The sequence below is a fragment of the Myotis brandtii genome, unplaced genomic scaffold (genome assembly GCF_000412655.1).
Source record: "Myotis brandtii unplaced genomic scaffold, ASM41265v1 scaffold4, whole genome shotgun sequence".
NCBI classification, from domain to species: domain Eukaryota; kingdom Metazoa; phylum Chordata; class Mammalia; order Chiroptera; family Vespertilionidae; genus Myotis; species Myotis brandtii.
The window spans coordinates 758809-774655 of NW_005365371.1; the positions used below are offsets into that span (position 1 = coordinate 758809).

Here is a 15847-nt window from a genome sequence, read left to right on the forward strand (position 1 = left end):
CAGCACCCATCCAAGATGGTTTCTTTGCTCTAAAAAAAGTGTTACTGACTGTACCCCTCCAGAACATGCTGAGGTCTGACTGCCTTTACTTTATATGGACAATAGAGACCCATAACTAATTTTCATTAGTGTCTTTCTGCGTCCTTGGGCAGAAGCTGTTTCCCACGGCCCTGGATCACTGGTGAGGTGCTGCCCCCCACAGGCCAGTGCGGCTACAACGGCGGGGGAGGCAGAAACAACGTTTGGGCTTTACAAGTGCAGCTTCTGCAAAGTATCTGGATTGCACCCACCAAGGTCAAAGACAGATGCAAAAGAGCTGCTGTGGTAATAAGTCTATGTTCTGGAATTAGTGAGCAGAACACAGTTTCCAAGTATTGAAAAGATTTAAGAAATGGGCACTAGCTGCTTATGTACACAGTCTCTCACATTTAATTTTTGCTCATCAAATGAGACTTTTAGGGTGAATTGCCTTTTGCGGGGGGGAAAAAGATAATATTTGGTAATGAGACCCACCCCTACAGGGTATCTCTAATTGTGAAAAAAAAGGCGAAACAGTCCCTCACACGCCTAAAAGAAAGTGGTAGAAACAAAACAAGACACAGCGCTCTCTTCTAACTCTGGCTCAGCTGCACACAGAGGAATGTTAATAGGTATGGCTATTTTTGGTAATAGTTGCTTAGAACAGTTTCTTCGCTATGAAACTATATGACAATGAGCCAGTCTATTTGTAAGGCTGGAATTTAAAAAGTATGAGAAATTGCAAAGCTAGTCTTCATTCTTGTTAAAGGGAACAGAACACAGCAGCATTTTTGGAACGCTGTGTGAACAGCTAAGCTCTTAATTATACCAAGGGCAAGTCCTCAGGCTGGGCTTATGTTAACAGTACACATAATTGCCACAAAATATGACAATGACCAATTAGAAAGCCCTGATTTCCATTACCACCCTGATTGTAAAAGTGGTGTTTCCTGGGTGCCTCTATATTAACTTTACCATCTGGCCCTCCGCTTTGGTTGCAGTAACTTTACTTCTCTTTTCATAAATAAAGCCTGTCTCTGAAATAGACAGACTCTGTATGAGGAGTGAGGCGGTTCTCACTCTGACCGCAGTGCTGGTAATATCTAAGTCGTGACCAGACAGCATTTGGAAAGGAAATGTTCCCCCTTGGGATAAAGACCACACTCTTGGATAACGAATGGTGAGTTAACTCGGAGGAAGACCTTGTAGACTAGGTGGGGGCATGTGATTGCTGGCTTCTGGGGAGGACCCCAGGTCTCTCTCCATGTCCCCAGCACGTCCTAGCTCATCTCTAAGAAGGACTTCAATGCTCAGCTTCAAGAGTTGATGGAGCTGCTTCTGCAAATAACAGAAATCACCCAAAGAAATAACCAGAAAGTGTTCAGCACACAGAGACATCAAGCTTTCATGGAGGTGAAGACGTTGGGAGCCTAGAACTAGCAGGTCCGAAGCGTCTGCTAGTATCCTGTGGGCGGAGCAGCCCCCAGGACACTCTGTCTGTGGAGGCATCTTCAGGACGAGGTACTTGATTCCTTGACCATGTATCTGTCTGATATGCAATGAGCATTGCTGGGCAACAGGAGTATTTCCCCTTTCAACTTACATTAGAAGAGTTAGGCTAAAGACAGAAACAAAACAAAAAACACTGTACGATAAGGGTCCTCAATCATCCACTGATGAGTTTCTTAGATTCCTGGGCACCTACGTGAGGTCCCCCTTGTCTCTCTGCAGCCGCATTGGGGACGGGCTTGATAAGCTTGAAGACTGGCAGGAAGAACAACTTTTTGGAAACCTCTTAATATAATCTACTTTTCCTGTAGGTACAGAACCACATGATGAGCAGAAATACGTTTTAAAACGGTCAGAGAGTGAGCTGGAATCTGTGGCAGAACGGAAACGTGTCCGTGTTCCTACACCACCACTTTCAGGCCAATTTAATGTGAAAAATCACCAGACTCGCTGGCCAGTGTTTCAGACCCAGGCAGAGCACACACCAGTTTATTTTGAAATGCAACACAGATCAGTATTTTATGAATACAACTTACTACTACATTATCAGTAAAAACAGCTTCCAAATGCATGCATAGAAAGTTAAGCATAGTCTTTGAATGCCTTATTTCTAAATATACAAAAAATACATTTAAATTATAGAATTTTAGTGAATCAAAGACTTATAAAATTACAATTTTGGTTTTCACAACATAGAAAAAATACAAAAATGACTATATATGATCATATAAATTTTTACCCAAATTTCAAAGGAGCAGTATGTACTGATTCTGGTGTTTTATGTTTTACCTGAAACTCAGAATTGAAAAGAATTCGTAGGTTGCACCACATCGATGACAACCTTTTATTACAAATGAATAACCAAAAGCAAAAGTGGAAATGAGGGCAGTCTCTTCACAGGCCTCTTTAGGGCTACATCTTCCGTAGGAAGCTCGTGCCAGAAGACCGTTCTCGTCTGGCAGGGTGGTGCTTTATTAGAGGACTAACTCTCCACGGTGCCTCTGATCACAGGCAATGCATGTTAAATGAACGATCCCAACCTTAGCAAACAAAAGACAGCAAGTTGCAATTCAGCAGCTCGCGTCTACAAAGCACTACTGCGCACCTCGCAGAATCCTCGGCCAGAAGGTGGACCCGAGAGGGATCTGAAACATCCTGTCAGGGGGCAGCTGATGTCTTTGATTGTGGACTGAAATGAACACTGAAAGTCTGTCAAAACACCCACCAAACACCACCTTTTTCATTCACACTTTGTAGGAAGGTGGGACATTTGGTGGGGTTGGATGGTCTCAATTCCTAAAAGAATGCCACCACTTCAAAGAAAACATTAATTTATGTTGGAGCTAAAAAAAAACAAACAAAAAAACAAAAAACACACCAGTTACTAGGAGAGGTGGCTGAAGGACATGGTGGCCTGTCTTTACTTATCTGCCACGAGCATTTTAAATGTTTGATGTACAGAAATAAACACTGGGGCTGAGACCCTTTTTGAGAAGAAAGTTGTTTACTGTGTTCTTTTTGCAATTTGAGGCAATACCACTGTCTGCAACAGACTGTTTCCCTAAATAGTGACAAATTACAATAGAGAGGCCTGAATAAATCCAATCCAGCAACCCTGAAAAAAACCTGCACTTTTCATCCCATCATCTAACTATTCCAACAACAACTGAAAAAAATCTTACCCAGATTAAATAATAAGGCTATTATAATCCAAATTGATTCTATTTGACAGGAGAAATACAGTTTTGAAAAATGAAATGAGAAAAAGCATGAAATATAATCTTTCCCATACATTTTGTTTATCATGTACAATAGATTCTAATCTCAATATGCCCAAGTTAAGAGTGCTGACTGTGCGAAGCAGAATGTTAATGTTCAATTCAAAAGTTATTTATTACACATCTGCCTGCATCACATTTTAGGCTGCATATTTTCTTCTCATTCTTATGTTAACTTTCAAGTGCCTATGAAAATAAGCATTTCAAATTTACTTTCCATTATGACACTCTTCTGACATTAGCAATTATATTTTAAGTGATAATGACTCTATAAGGTAGACTTTTAATGTTTTAAAGATCAACCAATTTTTCCAAAAAAAAAAAAAAAAAAAAAAAAGGCTCCACAAAGAACATCCTGTGTTTAAAATCTAGTGCACATCTGAGCTTGGGCTTTACATTTCCCTCCAGCCCTTTCTGGAAGAGTCTGAGATGCACAGCTGAGCAATTACATGGCACAAAGACAGGACGCTGATTAAATAATGTCCATGAGCAAGGGTTTCTTGGCTGCCCCAGCATGTGGGTGACACTGCTTTCAGCTCCTGACTGCCCACTGGATATCCCACTGCCTCTGGATGTACAACTTGGTGGGAATTACAGAGGACCATAGTTAGGAGAAGTATCCAAACTGAAGAGTTTCATGAAAATTTAAAAATAAAATGATCAGGGTGTAGAAACAGAAACCTCTTCCTGAGTGGTCTTCCGACGACATTTCTAAAGTAACACCTTCCATGTGTTTCATGAGCAGATCCTCCCCTTCTGTGACTAGACTGGTTTTGGGCCATAGATGAGAACAGTTGCTGCAAATGCATCGCTCAGAGGGGCTCTGAGGACAGGACTGGGGAGTGCCTGTCATTTACTACGCTGAAACTCTCCCTTTCTGAGCACTGTCGTTTTGTTAAATATGAGTGGGGCTGAGCCCCAGGTTAAGGTAGGTTCTCTATAATGTACGCATACTTATTAGATTCAAGCACATTTCTTAGTGGCAGGCAGTAATGACTCAATTGAAAACAAAAGGGTTCTAGCTGTTTTCTGACTATGGGTACTACCCCAAAGCTTCACAGACATACGAACTGTGTATTTCATTCACTAGACATGAGGAAAAGGTCCTAGCCATAACTTCAGAGCATTCCAGAGAACAAAGGTTGCCGCTGCAAAAACACAAACAGTTCTCAGCATGCAGTGGAGCACTTTGAAAGGGAATGCTGACCACGCTGCAGACTGAACAGAACTCCTGCAAGCCGGGCACCCAGCTGGTGCCACCTCCATACTCAGACTGCAACTATCAGGCATTCAGTGTTACAGATCTTTGTTTATCAGATACACGAAGGAAATAGGAGGGTAAAAAATGCCAAATCCCTGTCTAGTGCCATCATAAATACTGGGAACTTCTGGTTGAAAAAGCATGCTGAATGGACTGGCCAGGGTGTTTTATGTAACAGCTTTTTTTCTTGTTTTATCTTATAAAACCCCAGGCCTGTGTGACACTGGATTTTGGTTTTCGTTTTGTTTAGTATTTTAAAAATAGTTTTACTTATTTTCTATGAAACGTATTGGGAACTCAAAAAGTCTGCAGCATTTTGTTGTTGTTGAAAAGTTTGTTTTTTGGACGGGTGCAGAAACAGGAACTATTCAAATTTCTTGTGTTCTTCAGTATGAGAAAGGACCTTTCTTCTCTGGTGTATCATGTGGAAGTATAACTGGGGGAAAACTGGAAAGAAAAGAAAGAACTGGTTAAGGAGAACATTTAAAATTGCATGTTTAAAGCACATGAACTTGACTGGCCAGTGTGGCTCAGTGGTTGAGTGTTGACCCATGAATCAGGAGGTCATGGGTTTGATTCCCAGTCAGGGCACGTGCCTGGGTTGGGGGCTCAATCCTCAAGAGGGGGCATGCAGGAGACAGCTGATTGATGTTTCTCTCTCATCGATGTTTCTATCCCTCCCCCTTTCTCTCTCTCGAAAACAAATAAAAACATGTAAAGCACCTGGACTGAAGTCCTCCTGACTTTCTGACTACTTTATCGTCCAGTTGCCGAGGAGTGACAAAGTGCACTTGGGGAAGGGAAAACACAGAGACCTACCTTTACCTGTGTTAGCCACGGAGGAAGGGTCATGTGGCCTGGACTGACAGACATTACTGTCACTACCATTACCAGTCAAGATGCCACAGAGCCAGCAAATTATATTCTTTACACTCTTATTACCTTTACACTCACACTCTGATTTCACAGCAACCAAGTGAAAAATTCTAGTGAGGGAGTTATTGTCCATGTTTCAGAGGAGGAATTCAAGCCCAGAGAAGGCAGGCAACTTGTCTGGTGTTTCACTGCAAATCACTGAAAGTCAGGACCAGGCTCTGGGCTGTTCTGTGAAAGGCCAGACTGAGGCGGGGGAGGAGTGCTACTACATCTAATCTGAACACAACTGAGACAGGTTTGAGGGTAGAAAAAGTCTTTATGAAAAGATAGCCAGTATCTTACCCACTGGAGATTCTGTTCTTGGTAATTTACAGATTACTTTAAAAAGTAAGGGCTCTCAAATGAACTGGACGGTACTGCCTACTTAGGGAATATTTGGAAACGGGCAGAGAGCACATTTGGAAAATGCCAGTTTAAGCTGCCTGGCCTTCTCAAGGTTACTGTAAACTGGGGGATTCAATAACCATGTAAGAAACTCCAGTGAGATAGTCTTGGGTGTACAATATCCTTCCTTTCCTCCCCTTCTCAGCAGTTCCAATGTCTATTTTTAGACAATAACTTGTATTTTGGGGGAGGTAATTTCTAGTATTGCCCACGCTCTCTGACAGTTTCTTCCTTTTTAAATGGGTTCCAAGTTGGACAAATTTCAAATGGTCCTCCCAAATTTCAAATGTACTCCAGGCCATCAGTGGGCATGTGCACACAGATCTGATAAGCTGCAGAAGCTGATGCCGAGCAGGGCTGCCAACCACTCCACTCACTATTTGCAGGCAGAAAGTTATTTGCAGAAAAGACCCAGCTTGTGCATGTAATTCAACAGTGAACTATTTTAGTATGAGAGAGCCAAAAAAGTTGACAAGCTCTATAATCTAAAAACTAGAAGTAAAGATATAATTAAACCGTAAGGAATGATAATTGTAATCATTTAAAAATGCGGGCCGGTCACATTTCTATAGATGTGCTTTCGTAAAGGGAAATGTTGTGGCAAAGCACAGAGGCCTTTTCCTCTGGTTGCATTTGATTACAACACCCTGTACAGGGCGGCTACAGCCTCACAGCTAGCTCAGAGGGTGGGAGGGGGGACAGTGAGCTGGAAGCCATTCAGTAGGCCCTCAGCGGCAAGTAGAGCAAGATGGCCAAGTGTGCCTTCATCCCTGTATGCAAGGGCCTGCTGGCTGCCCAAGAGGCAGATGTCAGAAACAGAGGGCAAATATGGCCCTTGAGTTCTTCCACATCTCCCAGAGGTTTCTGAGTGCCTAAGAAAAGGAATGGGATACTTGGGCTGAAGGCTCTCTATAGCTCTAGCAGTGACGTCTTCCTGGGACCAAAACGTGGATGACACTGTCTCCATCGGAATTACCCACATGTTCAGGCTAAACCCAAGTTTTAGGTTAAAACAATTCCAGATTCATGGCTCGTATTTTTAACTCCATTGGGCTATAATGAAGACTATCCCTAAGAAAACCTCAACCTTACAACAGGCTACTTAGAATTCTACCTTCTGCTCTCCCAGTTCAGGACACACAGAATGGAGACAGTTGGTGTGTTGGGGTGGGTGTGGGGGCTGGTGGGTGCCACTGTGCTCGCCTTTCTGTAAGAAGATGGACTCTCTCACCCTGGCCGGTTTGGTGGACTGAAGGGTGGAGGTTCGATTTGTGGTCAAGGGCACATACTCAGTTGCAGGTTCAATCCCCAGACTCAGTTGGAGCTCTGTGTCTCTCTCACATTGATGTTTCACATTGATGAGAGCAACTGGAAACGCTCTGTCTGGGACAAGTTTCGTTTTCAATTTCTCCAAAAATCAGAGCTGTGGTTATAGGTACTGACCACTGGGAGAGCCAGCTTCTTGGTGTCTTCACCCTACATCAGGGGTCCTCAAACTATGGCCCGCGGGCCACATGCAAATACAAATATTGTATTTGTTCCCATTTTGTTTTTTTACTTCAAAATACGATATGTGCAGTGTGCATAGGAATTTGTTCATAGTTTTTTTTTAAACTATAGTCTGGCCCTTCAACGGTCTGAGGGACAGTGAACTGGCCCCCTGTTTAAAAAGTTTGAGGACCCCTGCCCTACATCATTGTTTCTCAGCCTTTTTATCCCCACTCTATAACCAGTGCTCACCAACGTGGGGAGGGAAAATGTAAACAGGACTTAGACATCTACTGAGTCCCGCAGACACAGAACATACTGCCACTGCCCACAGCAGAGAGGACCACCTTGCACAGGACTCCACGCTTCCCAACACAAGAGCCCTCCTGGGCCAGGGCTCATGGGCCGCAATCTGGGCTACATGTGCATCAGTGCAGTAACAGGTCAGGACCATAAAAGCAGGTGTTGCCTATGTAATATCTATCACAAACTCCCTATTAAACAAGATTAAAAGAAACTTAAGTTGTAGAAAGAAAACCAAATTGGTAAAGACCACATGTCAACAGCAACCTCTCCTAGTTCTGCATTTCTTCTAATAAATACAAAGCTTTGGAAAGATGAAATGTGCGGTTGGCCGGAACAAAGTGTACAAACTGGCCTCAGTGCTACCGCCTGCCCCGCCCCGCCTGAGGCGCCAAGGGCGCCAGCAGACACAGGATTTGCAGCAGGTCAGGTGCCATCTTGAGCTGGGTGGGGAGTCAGGGATTTGGAGGAAATCTTTTAATCTTTATTAGAAATCAACCCCTACTCTTTGTCTAGAAGAGTTAAGCCACCTTAAAAAGGAAAGACTATAAACTTCAACTAAGCCAAGTTCTCTTACCAAAAGGAGGCTGAAAAGGGAAGGGGGAAGGAACTGAGACGAAGAAACAGACGTGCTGAGAAGTCTGCGCAGACAGCTGGCTGAGGTCTTCTCTCACATTTTAAAGCTGAGGGGAAGCCCCACAGAACCGGGAACGTTCTCCTTGAGGAATGCTATCCATGGGGAGGCTGCCTGTGGAAGACCAGGCCCCTCCGCTGTCATGAGGTCAGCAGGGAGAGGCAAGGCTGGGCACTGGCTGGCCATCAGAACACAAGAAAGAGTGGAGGCGCAGACACTGACTGCCCAGGAGGCTGTTGCGGGGAGGAAGCCCTCCTTTCTGACAGAGACCCTGCAGCAGCCCTGACTTCTGCCAGTGTGGCAGCATCTTGTTATTGGTTTGACTGCACGAGATCCTCCTTGACCCTTTTCAGGTTACCCAGAATGGCATCTATTCTCTATTTACTCAAAAAACATGTTGAATTTAACCAGTTTAACTGCCACGGTTAATGCCACGCATTCAAAACGGAAGCCATCCCCGTGTCTGTAGACGCTTGTGGCGTACAAAGGGTTAAATAAATCTGTGGAGCCTGCTCACTGGGATAATACCTGTTATTCCAGGATGGCAAAACTGCAACTAAGAATTGTTGCTCTGGAGACTGGAAGATGAAACTCTTAGGGAACAACACTGGAAAGGTAAAAAACTGTAAGCTAATTTTTACTACTTGAATTTTTAGACTCTTCCATATTTACTTTCTATTTGATAAGCAACTCCCTTTTACATCTGAGAGATGGCCTTTAGCCACCATGGTTTCAGCACCCAAGAGAAGGACCTGATAATTAAGAGAGTGGGAAGTGAATCATGAAGCAGAATTGTGTCCAAGGTAAATGCTACATGAAATCAGGATGCAGTTTTTTTTCACAATGCATGAAATGCAGGTTTCCTCAGAGGGACACTAACATGTCCTTACGACAGTTAGGATGACTCACACAGTTAGTGCCGTAGGCTGAAGAAAAGCCCAACCCTCCTGTCTGAATTTAACCCAAGGTTTAGGGGAGAAGATAGCACCTTATAGACGAAAATAAGAGCCAGTCACAATGGCTACAGGAATAGCTAAAGGAGAAGAAACCTATGTCCTTTTGGATATGTGGAAATCAACCACAGGATTTCAATGAACAACAGAATCCAAGAAAAGGATCAAACAACTCTTCCTCAGCAAACAGGACTCACTTCACAGAGGCCTCAAACACAGCATTTTCCCTTTGTTCCCAAGTACGCTGAGGGGCACATTTGATTATCCAGTATAGGCCTTTAGCAGCACTGTTAAATACTGGAAGCTATCCTGAAGAGAACACTATGTTCTGTTCAAATGGTTTTAGTGCTGGTTTCTAAACAGGAAAATAAAAAATATAGAAAAAAATAAATTAATGTTTTTATTTTATTTTTTAATCCTCACTCGAGGATATATTTTTCCCTTGCTTTTAGAAAGAGTGGAAGGCGGGGGGGTGGGGGGGAGAGTAACATTGATGTGAGAGACATTGACTGGCTGCCTCCCCAACACACCCCAACCGGGGCTGGGGAATGAACCTTCAACCCAGGTATGGGGCCCTGACCGGGAATTGAACCTGTGACCCCTCGATCCATGGGCCGAAGAGCCAACCACTGAGCAACATGCCAGGGCAATTAACCTGTTTTTATTTTGCTATTTGTTTCCAATTAACTACTGATTCCTTAAAAATGAAGAACTGTCTATTTGATATAGTAAAAATGCAAAAACCCCCACCTCTTTACAATGTTTTTCCGATACTATAATAAGCAGTTCCTGAGAAACAGAAAAAGTCAAGGTAAGGCTTTAATGGCTTTTTTTGTTTTCCACTCAGTACTTTTCCCCAACAGTTACCATCCTGGTAGTCAGTGTTTCAAACCCACACACTAAGAAGGGCTGCATTTTGGCAGCTGTATTGAGGAGTCATCTTTCTACAACTACTACCAGAGAAAATTCCCAATAAACCAGATTTACATTTACCTAAATATGATGTAAAAACAACCAAAGGTATTTAACTCTAGCTATTGTAGAGCCAATTTTTAACACATAAATGAATTTAAGCATAACTGTTTACTTACGTGGAATGTAGGAGATCATTATCAGAATTAGGAATGCATAATAGTCAAAGGAGAAATTGTATTTGTTAGGTAAACTGATGGAGTACAGGCCAGCCTGTCTGACAAAAGGCAAAGCAGCATATATTGTGAGCAATTCTCCTGACACTCCCATTGGATATAGCACAATGAATAGTGTGTACCTAAAACAAAACAAAACAAAATGCTCATTACTGAGGCCTAAAGCCAGTGTTAGTAGAAAGACGCACTCCCACCCTTCTAATCGGTACTGGTCTTTTAGAAAATATTGGTCTGTTTATACATTTTCTTGTTCATCCACTGCTGAAGATTAGGTTTCATAAGCCAGTTTTTTTTTTTGTGTTTTTTTTTAAATATATTTTATTGATTTCTTGTTCATCCACTGTTGAAGATTAGGTTTCATAAGCCAGTTTTTTGAAAGGGCCTATAGCAGGTATGTTCCTGACTATTGTAAAATAAAATAAATGTGTTCGGTAAGCCTTAAAAAACTCTTGAAAACAACTCCCTAAACTGAGGTGATGCCAAATATTTGTAAAGCAGGGGCACTGAGTTATGATTTATATTGAACCTACCCTATGGGGTGGGAGTGGATGGGGCATGTGCAGGGAGTTGGGAGAAGGTGTTGGAGCATTTGTCTAGGAATCCTTAACAATGTACACTAAGTCTGGTCTATGGACAAAAAAAATAGCGCATTCCATGTGTGTGCACTCCTACAATTAATCAAAGGTCTGTGCATGCTGTTGTGAAAACTGAAATATATGCTAATTTTAAAAATTAAAAATTTATACAAACTTTTCGTCATGTAATTTTTCAATGAAAAAACTATAATTACTATCACATGGGAGAATCCACACAATTTCTTTCACTTTAAAAAGAAATTCTCTGTTTCAAAGAGAATTCAGAGAGAAGTTCATCCTATGGAATAAACTGGAAGTCATTTCGAGGTATAAGTATTGCTGAAGAAATCATCAGCTCAGATTTTAAAAAGCCTTTGATGCAGCATTATTCACAATAGCCAAGATATGGAAGCAACCTAAGTGTCCATTGATAGATAGATAAAGATGACATATAATGAAATATTACTCAGCCATAACAAATAATAAAACCTTGCTATTTGTGATGGATGGCCCTAGAGGATATTATGCTAAGTGATGTGTCAGACAGAGGACAAAATAACATATTTCACTTACATGTGGAATCTAAAAAACAGAACAAACGGACAAACAAAACAAAACAGAAACAGACTCAGAGACCCAGAAAACAAACTGATGGTTGCCGGAGGGGAGGGGGGATGAGTGGAAAAGGTGAAGGGGAATAAAATACGTTATGGGGATGTGACGTACAGCATAGGGAATACATATAGTCAACAGTATTGTAATAGCTTTGTACAGTGATCAATAACTAATTTTATTGCAGTGATCACTTTGTAAGGTGTATAAATAGTCGGATAACTATGCTGTACACCTGAAACTCATACATAATATTGTATGCCAACTATACTTTAATAATTAAAAAATAAAAAGTCTTTGGCTGTTTGTGGCTGACAGTGAGTACTGAGCTTCAAAATTCCAGGTACAGGAATTTCCAGGTGCTGAGAAATCCGCGAAGATTAAAGGAAGATGTTCTCCACTGCCAACCTCAGCATGCTAAGGAGGATGGTGGAAAGGAAGAATTTTCCATAGGCCATGGAAAACAGGGACAAAAGAATCATTCTCCAATGGTAAAATCAGGGCTTGGTCAATGAATGCTCCCTATACCCAGGGTAGACAGCTTCCACAATGCCTGCCAGGTTGGTTAGAAACTATGTTTTTCCCATTCTTCCCTTTTCCTAATAAAAATGTTTACTAGGGGAAAAAAGGAAGAAAATAAAGAAGTGCACATACTTGAAATGTCACAAACAATTGGTCTGCCTCTAATTTAATCACCCAACTCATAAACTGCCTAGAAACCACTATTTTCCTTCCATGAAAGGAGGCATTTGGGCCCCAAGGATAATTTTGCTCCTTTTGTCAATCCTCCCCATAGTCGTTTTCAACTCAGAAAATTGCTTACAACTGTCTCATGGATTAGTTCAGATAAATAGATGGCCTTTTATCCAACTCATAATGAATATTATTGTAAAAATAATCAAGGCAAAATAAACTGATACTAATCTAAACTGCTATTAATTAGAAATTAATTTAAGAGTCATAGCTTGTTGAGAAAATTGAGAACTGGACTTGGTCCAAAAAAACATCATAATGGCAGAAACTCATCAGTAAAATTTGATGCAGACAAAAAAGGGATGCTAAATCAAATCTCTATTGAATAATTTAACTGCAAAGAACTGATTCAATAAAAATAACAAATATAAAAAATTTAAAACAGTATTTCTAGAATCAAAATTAAATAGAGTTCCTTATCCTGATGAAATCTACAGACCAGCTTTCTACCCATCCCCCGTCTCATACACTTTTTTAAAAAAACTTAGAAGTAGTATTTAGACAATATTGCAGTGATAGATGATTTCAAAAGTTAGTCTTCATTCCCTGTACTTCTTTACCTGGCCCATTTGATGAGGTAAGGCAGGTGGTTTAATAGACTGAATGTGTAAAAGGAGTAACGGATAATTTCTGTGATTGTCCAGGCAATAACAAACAGAAGGACACTGTCTTCACTCTGTACCTGGAGGAAAAGGAATACAAAAGCAAATAACATGTGATAACAAAAGCACTCACAATGTACAGCACCCCTCCCCCGCAGTCCCTTTACAGAGCTGGGGGTTCCAGCAAGTGGACACAGTCCCTGGTGTCCATCCTCAGTGGCCACAGCATAATGCAGAGAGCTTGCCACAGAAAGGAACTCATGCCCATGACAACTGTGTAGAAAGCCAATGGGAAGGGGCAAGTGAGAGGAGCTCAGCTTACTGATGAGTGAGAGATGCAAGGACTGGGAATTACATGAGCTGTAGCCCACAGAAAGAAATTAACACGAGGAGAATGTGAATGGATGTTAGTGGGAGCCAAGAGTGGTTAGATAAGAAGGGTAGAAGGGAAGAAGATAAGAAGGGTGGAAAGCTTGGATTCCATTAAGAATTTTAATTTGATCTACAAGACAATTAGGAACCTAAGGAAATTTCAAGGAGGGGTAATATAGTGATTAAAACACAACTGTAGCCTGTAAGGCTCACTGGTTAGAGTGTCCGCCTATGCACTGGAGGGTAGTAGGGTCGATTTCCAGTCAAGGGCACATGCCTGGGTTGCAGGTTCGACCCCACAGCCCCTGTAGGGGCCCATTTGGGAGGCAACCAGTCAACATATCCTTCTCGAATTGATGTTTCTCTCTCTCTCCTCCTCCTCCTCCTCCGCTCCCACTCTCTCTAAAAACTAATGAGAGCCCTAACCGGTTTGGCTCAGTGGATAGAGCGTCAGCCTGCGGACTGAATCCTTCTCGATTGATGTTTCTCTCTCTCTCCTCCTCCTCCTCCTCCGCTCCCACTCTCTCTAAAAACTAATGAGAAAAAATATCCTCAGGTTAACAACAACAAACCACGCTACTGATTCACTGGGGAGGATGGATTCAAGTGGGAGAAGAGCTGGAGACCATCTACGAGGCAAGGCCCATTTATTCTCTCCCACCGGTGACTTCTTCCCTGTTTAACTCAAGGATTAACCCTTTGCGGTCGTATTAAATTTGGACATGGGTGTCGTACTGGTCGGAATTAATTTCCATTGAAAGAGCAGTGATACATAACATGCAAGATTATGAAGGATAAACAAGATTTATTAATTCTTTTTTGGAACTACGTCACTACTAGTAGAATCACTACAAACGTTATCACTTTCTACGTCAGAGTCAGTATTCAAGGTGCCAAAATAAAACTCTTCATCGTTACTTTCAGATTTGCAGTACACTTCTTTTGGTAACTTTTTGCCATTTTGGAGTATTATTTTGAAATATCTTAACAAGCGAGAATGCCTAATTATAGTTAAACGTAATTTGTAAAGCTTTATTTGAAATTCTGCGAAGTATCTCCGAAGCTTGTCGATTTCTTCACTCTCAAAAGGCGACTGACTCGCCACGGTGTTTTGCATGGCGAGTGTGGAACGACTGCGTTTGTTTATATTGAGTTTTGATATCTCCGATTTGTCGGGGCAATGTTTTGGTTCGTGACAAGGTCGCTTAGACACTTAAGAGCTTTCAGAGAAATTATGAACTGATACATGAATGAATAGAGTTAAGATTCGTATGGTTCCTTGCTGTGGTGGCTGAGAGCAGACATACGACCGGAACGGTAAAAAAGCTTTGGTGGCTGAGAGTAGACAAACGACCTAAAAGGGTTAAAGAAGCTTCCATGCTGATCACAGGAAGTAGCTAAAGCCAGAAGAGCTTTGGAATTCCTAACCTCCTATGAAATTGTTTTCATGCAGAAAAAACAAAAAATTTTGAAAAGAACTCCTTAGATGTTTTTTTTCTTTTTTAAAGAGATGTTCTCACTTGATGCCTCAGACTGCAAATCTTGCATGATAATCTATTTCTGTGGTTTGAACTTTCAACACCTCCTTCCCACCCACCCCTGCGAGGTTCACCATGATCCTTAGTGCTTGAAAACCAGTCATAAGAAACAAGCTCCCACGGCAATTCACTTACATTTCTTGCATCCAAAAAGGGCAGTTAAGAGTTGAATGTGAGGAAAAAGTTCCACTGAGTAAACTGAACAAATTCTAATGATAAGATGGATCATGTCTTACTCCTAACATCTAACACAACAAAGGTATGGCATGCTAATCTTAACTCTTGCGTCTTTGTATGTGCAATGTTAATAGTTTTTAGCACTTTATTCTTCCTCAGAAAGTGTACATGGAGTGATCCACCTACACAATGAAATAAGCAGTCATTTACATACCTATTAACTAAATTGCTCTGACAAAGAATTTCAAAGCTGCAGTTACCATTCTCTAAAAATGATAAGAATTTTATATTGTCAAGAGCCAAGAGTACTTTTTGTTTTCCTGGTGCTCACTTATTGGCCAAAGTAAAGTAAAGGCTAACACCTCTAGGGCTTTCATTTTTCAGTCTGTCCCCAAATCCCTGCTTAACACCCATCTATACTAAAATACTCTCAGAGCACACTTTGCTTTTTGATGTACTTTGTCATGTTCCTCATCTTAAGAAGATATGCTTTATAGCTTTGGGCTCAAGCCTTGCTCAAAGATCTTTGGGTAAAAATATTTTGCACTGCAAACGTCTTGAAAGCTGGGAGTGTGTTTTATTCATCTTTTGATTCCCAAAAGCACTTTGTGCTTTTCACAAGTAGGAGCTCAACAAATATTTGTAAAGCAAATAAATTCAATCTTAATTAGGTCATTTCAAGATTCAGTTCCCTGCTTTTTGATAACTGATATCAGTTTCTGTGTAGTCTTAGTGGCCTTCAAGAAGACAGGTAACAAACAAAACCCCTGAAACCTCCCACTCTGATCCAGCCTAGTGGTTATTTT

The 15847-nt window shown here is 41.5% G+C and overlaps 1 protein-coding gene across 1 annotated transcript in view; it reads right to left on the reverse strand.

The window, feature by feature from the left end:
- Positions 1–1987: 1987 nt before the first annotated feature.
- Positions 1988–15847, reverse strand: part of HACD2 (3-hydroxyacyl-CoA dehydratase 2) — an 83537-nt gene continuing 69677 nt past the window's right edge. The window contains exons 6-8 of the mRNA XM_005873215.2: positions 12913–13034; positions 10356–10534; positions 1988–5013 (exon numbers count right to left, since the gene is read on the reverse strand). Coding sequence (XP_005873277.1) covers positions 4931–5013; positions 10356–10534; positions 12913–13034 — 384 coding nt within the window. The 3' untranslated portion in view covers positions 1988–4930. The remainder of the gene's footprint in view (positions 5014–10355; positions 10535–12912; positions 13035–15847) is intronic.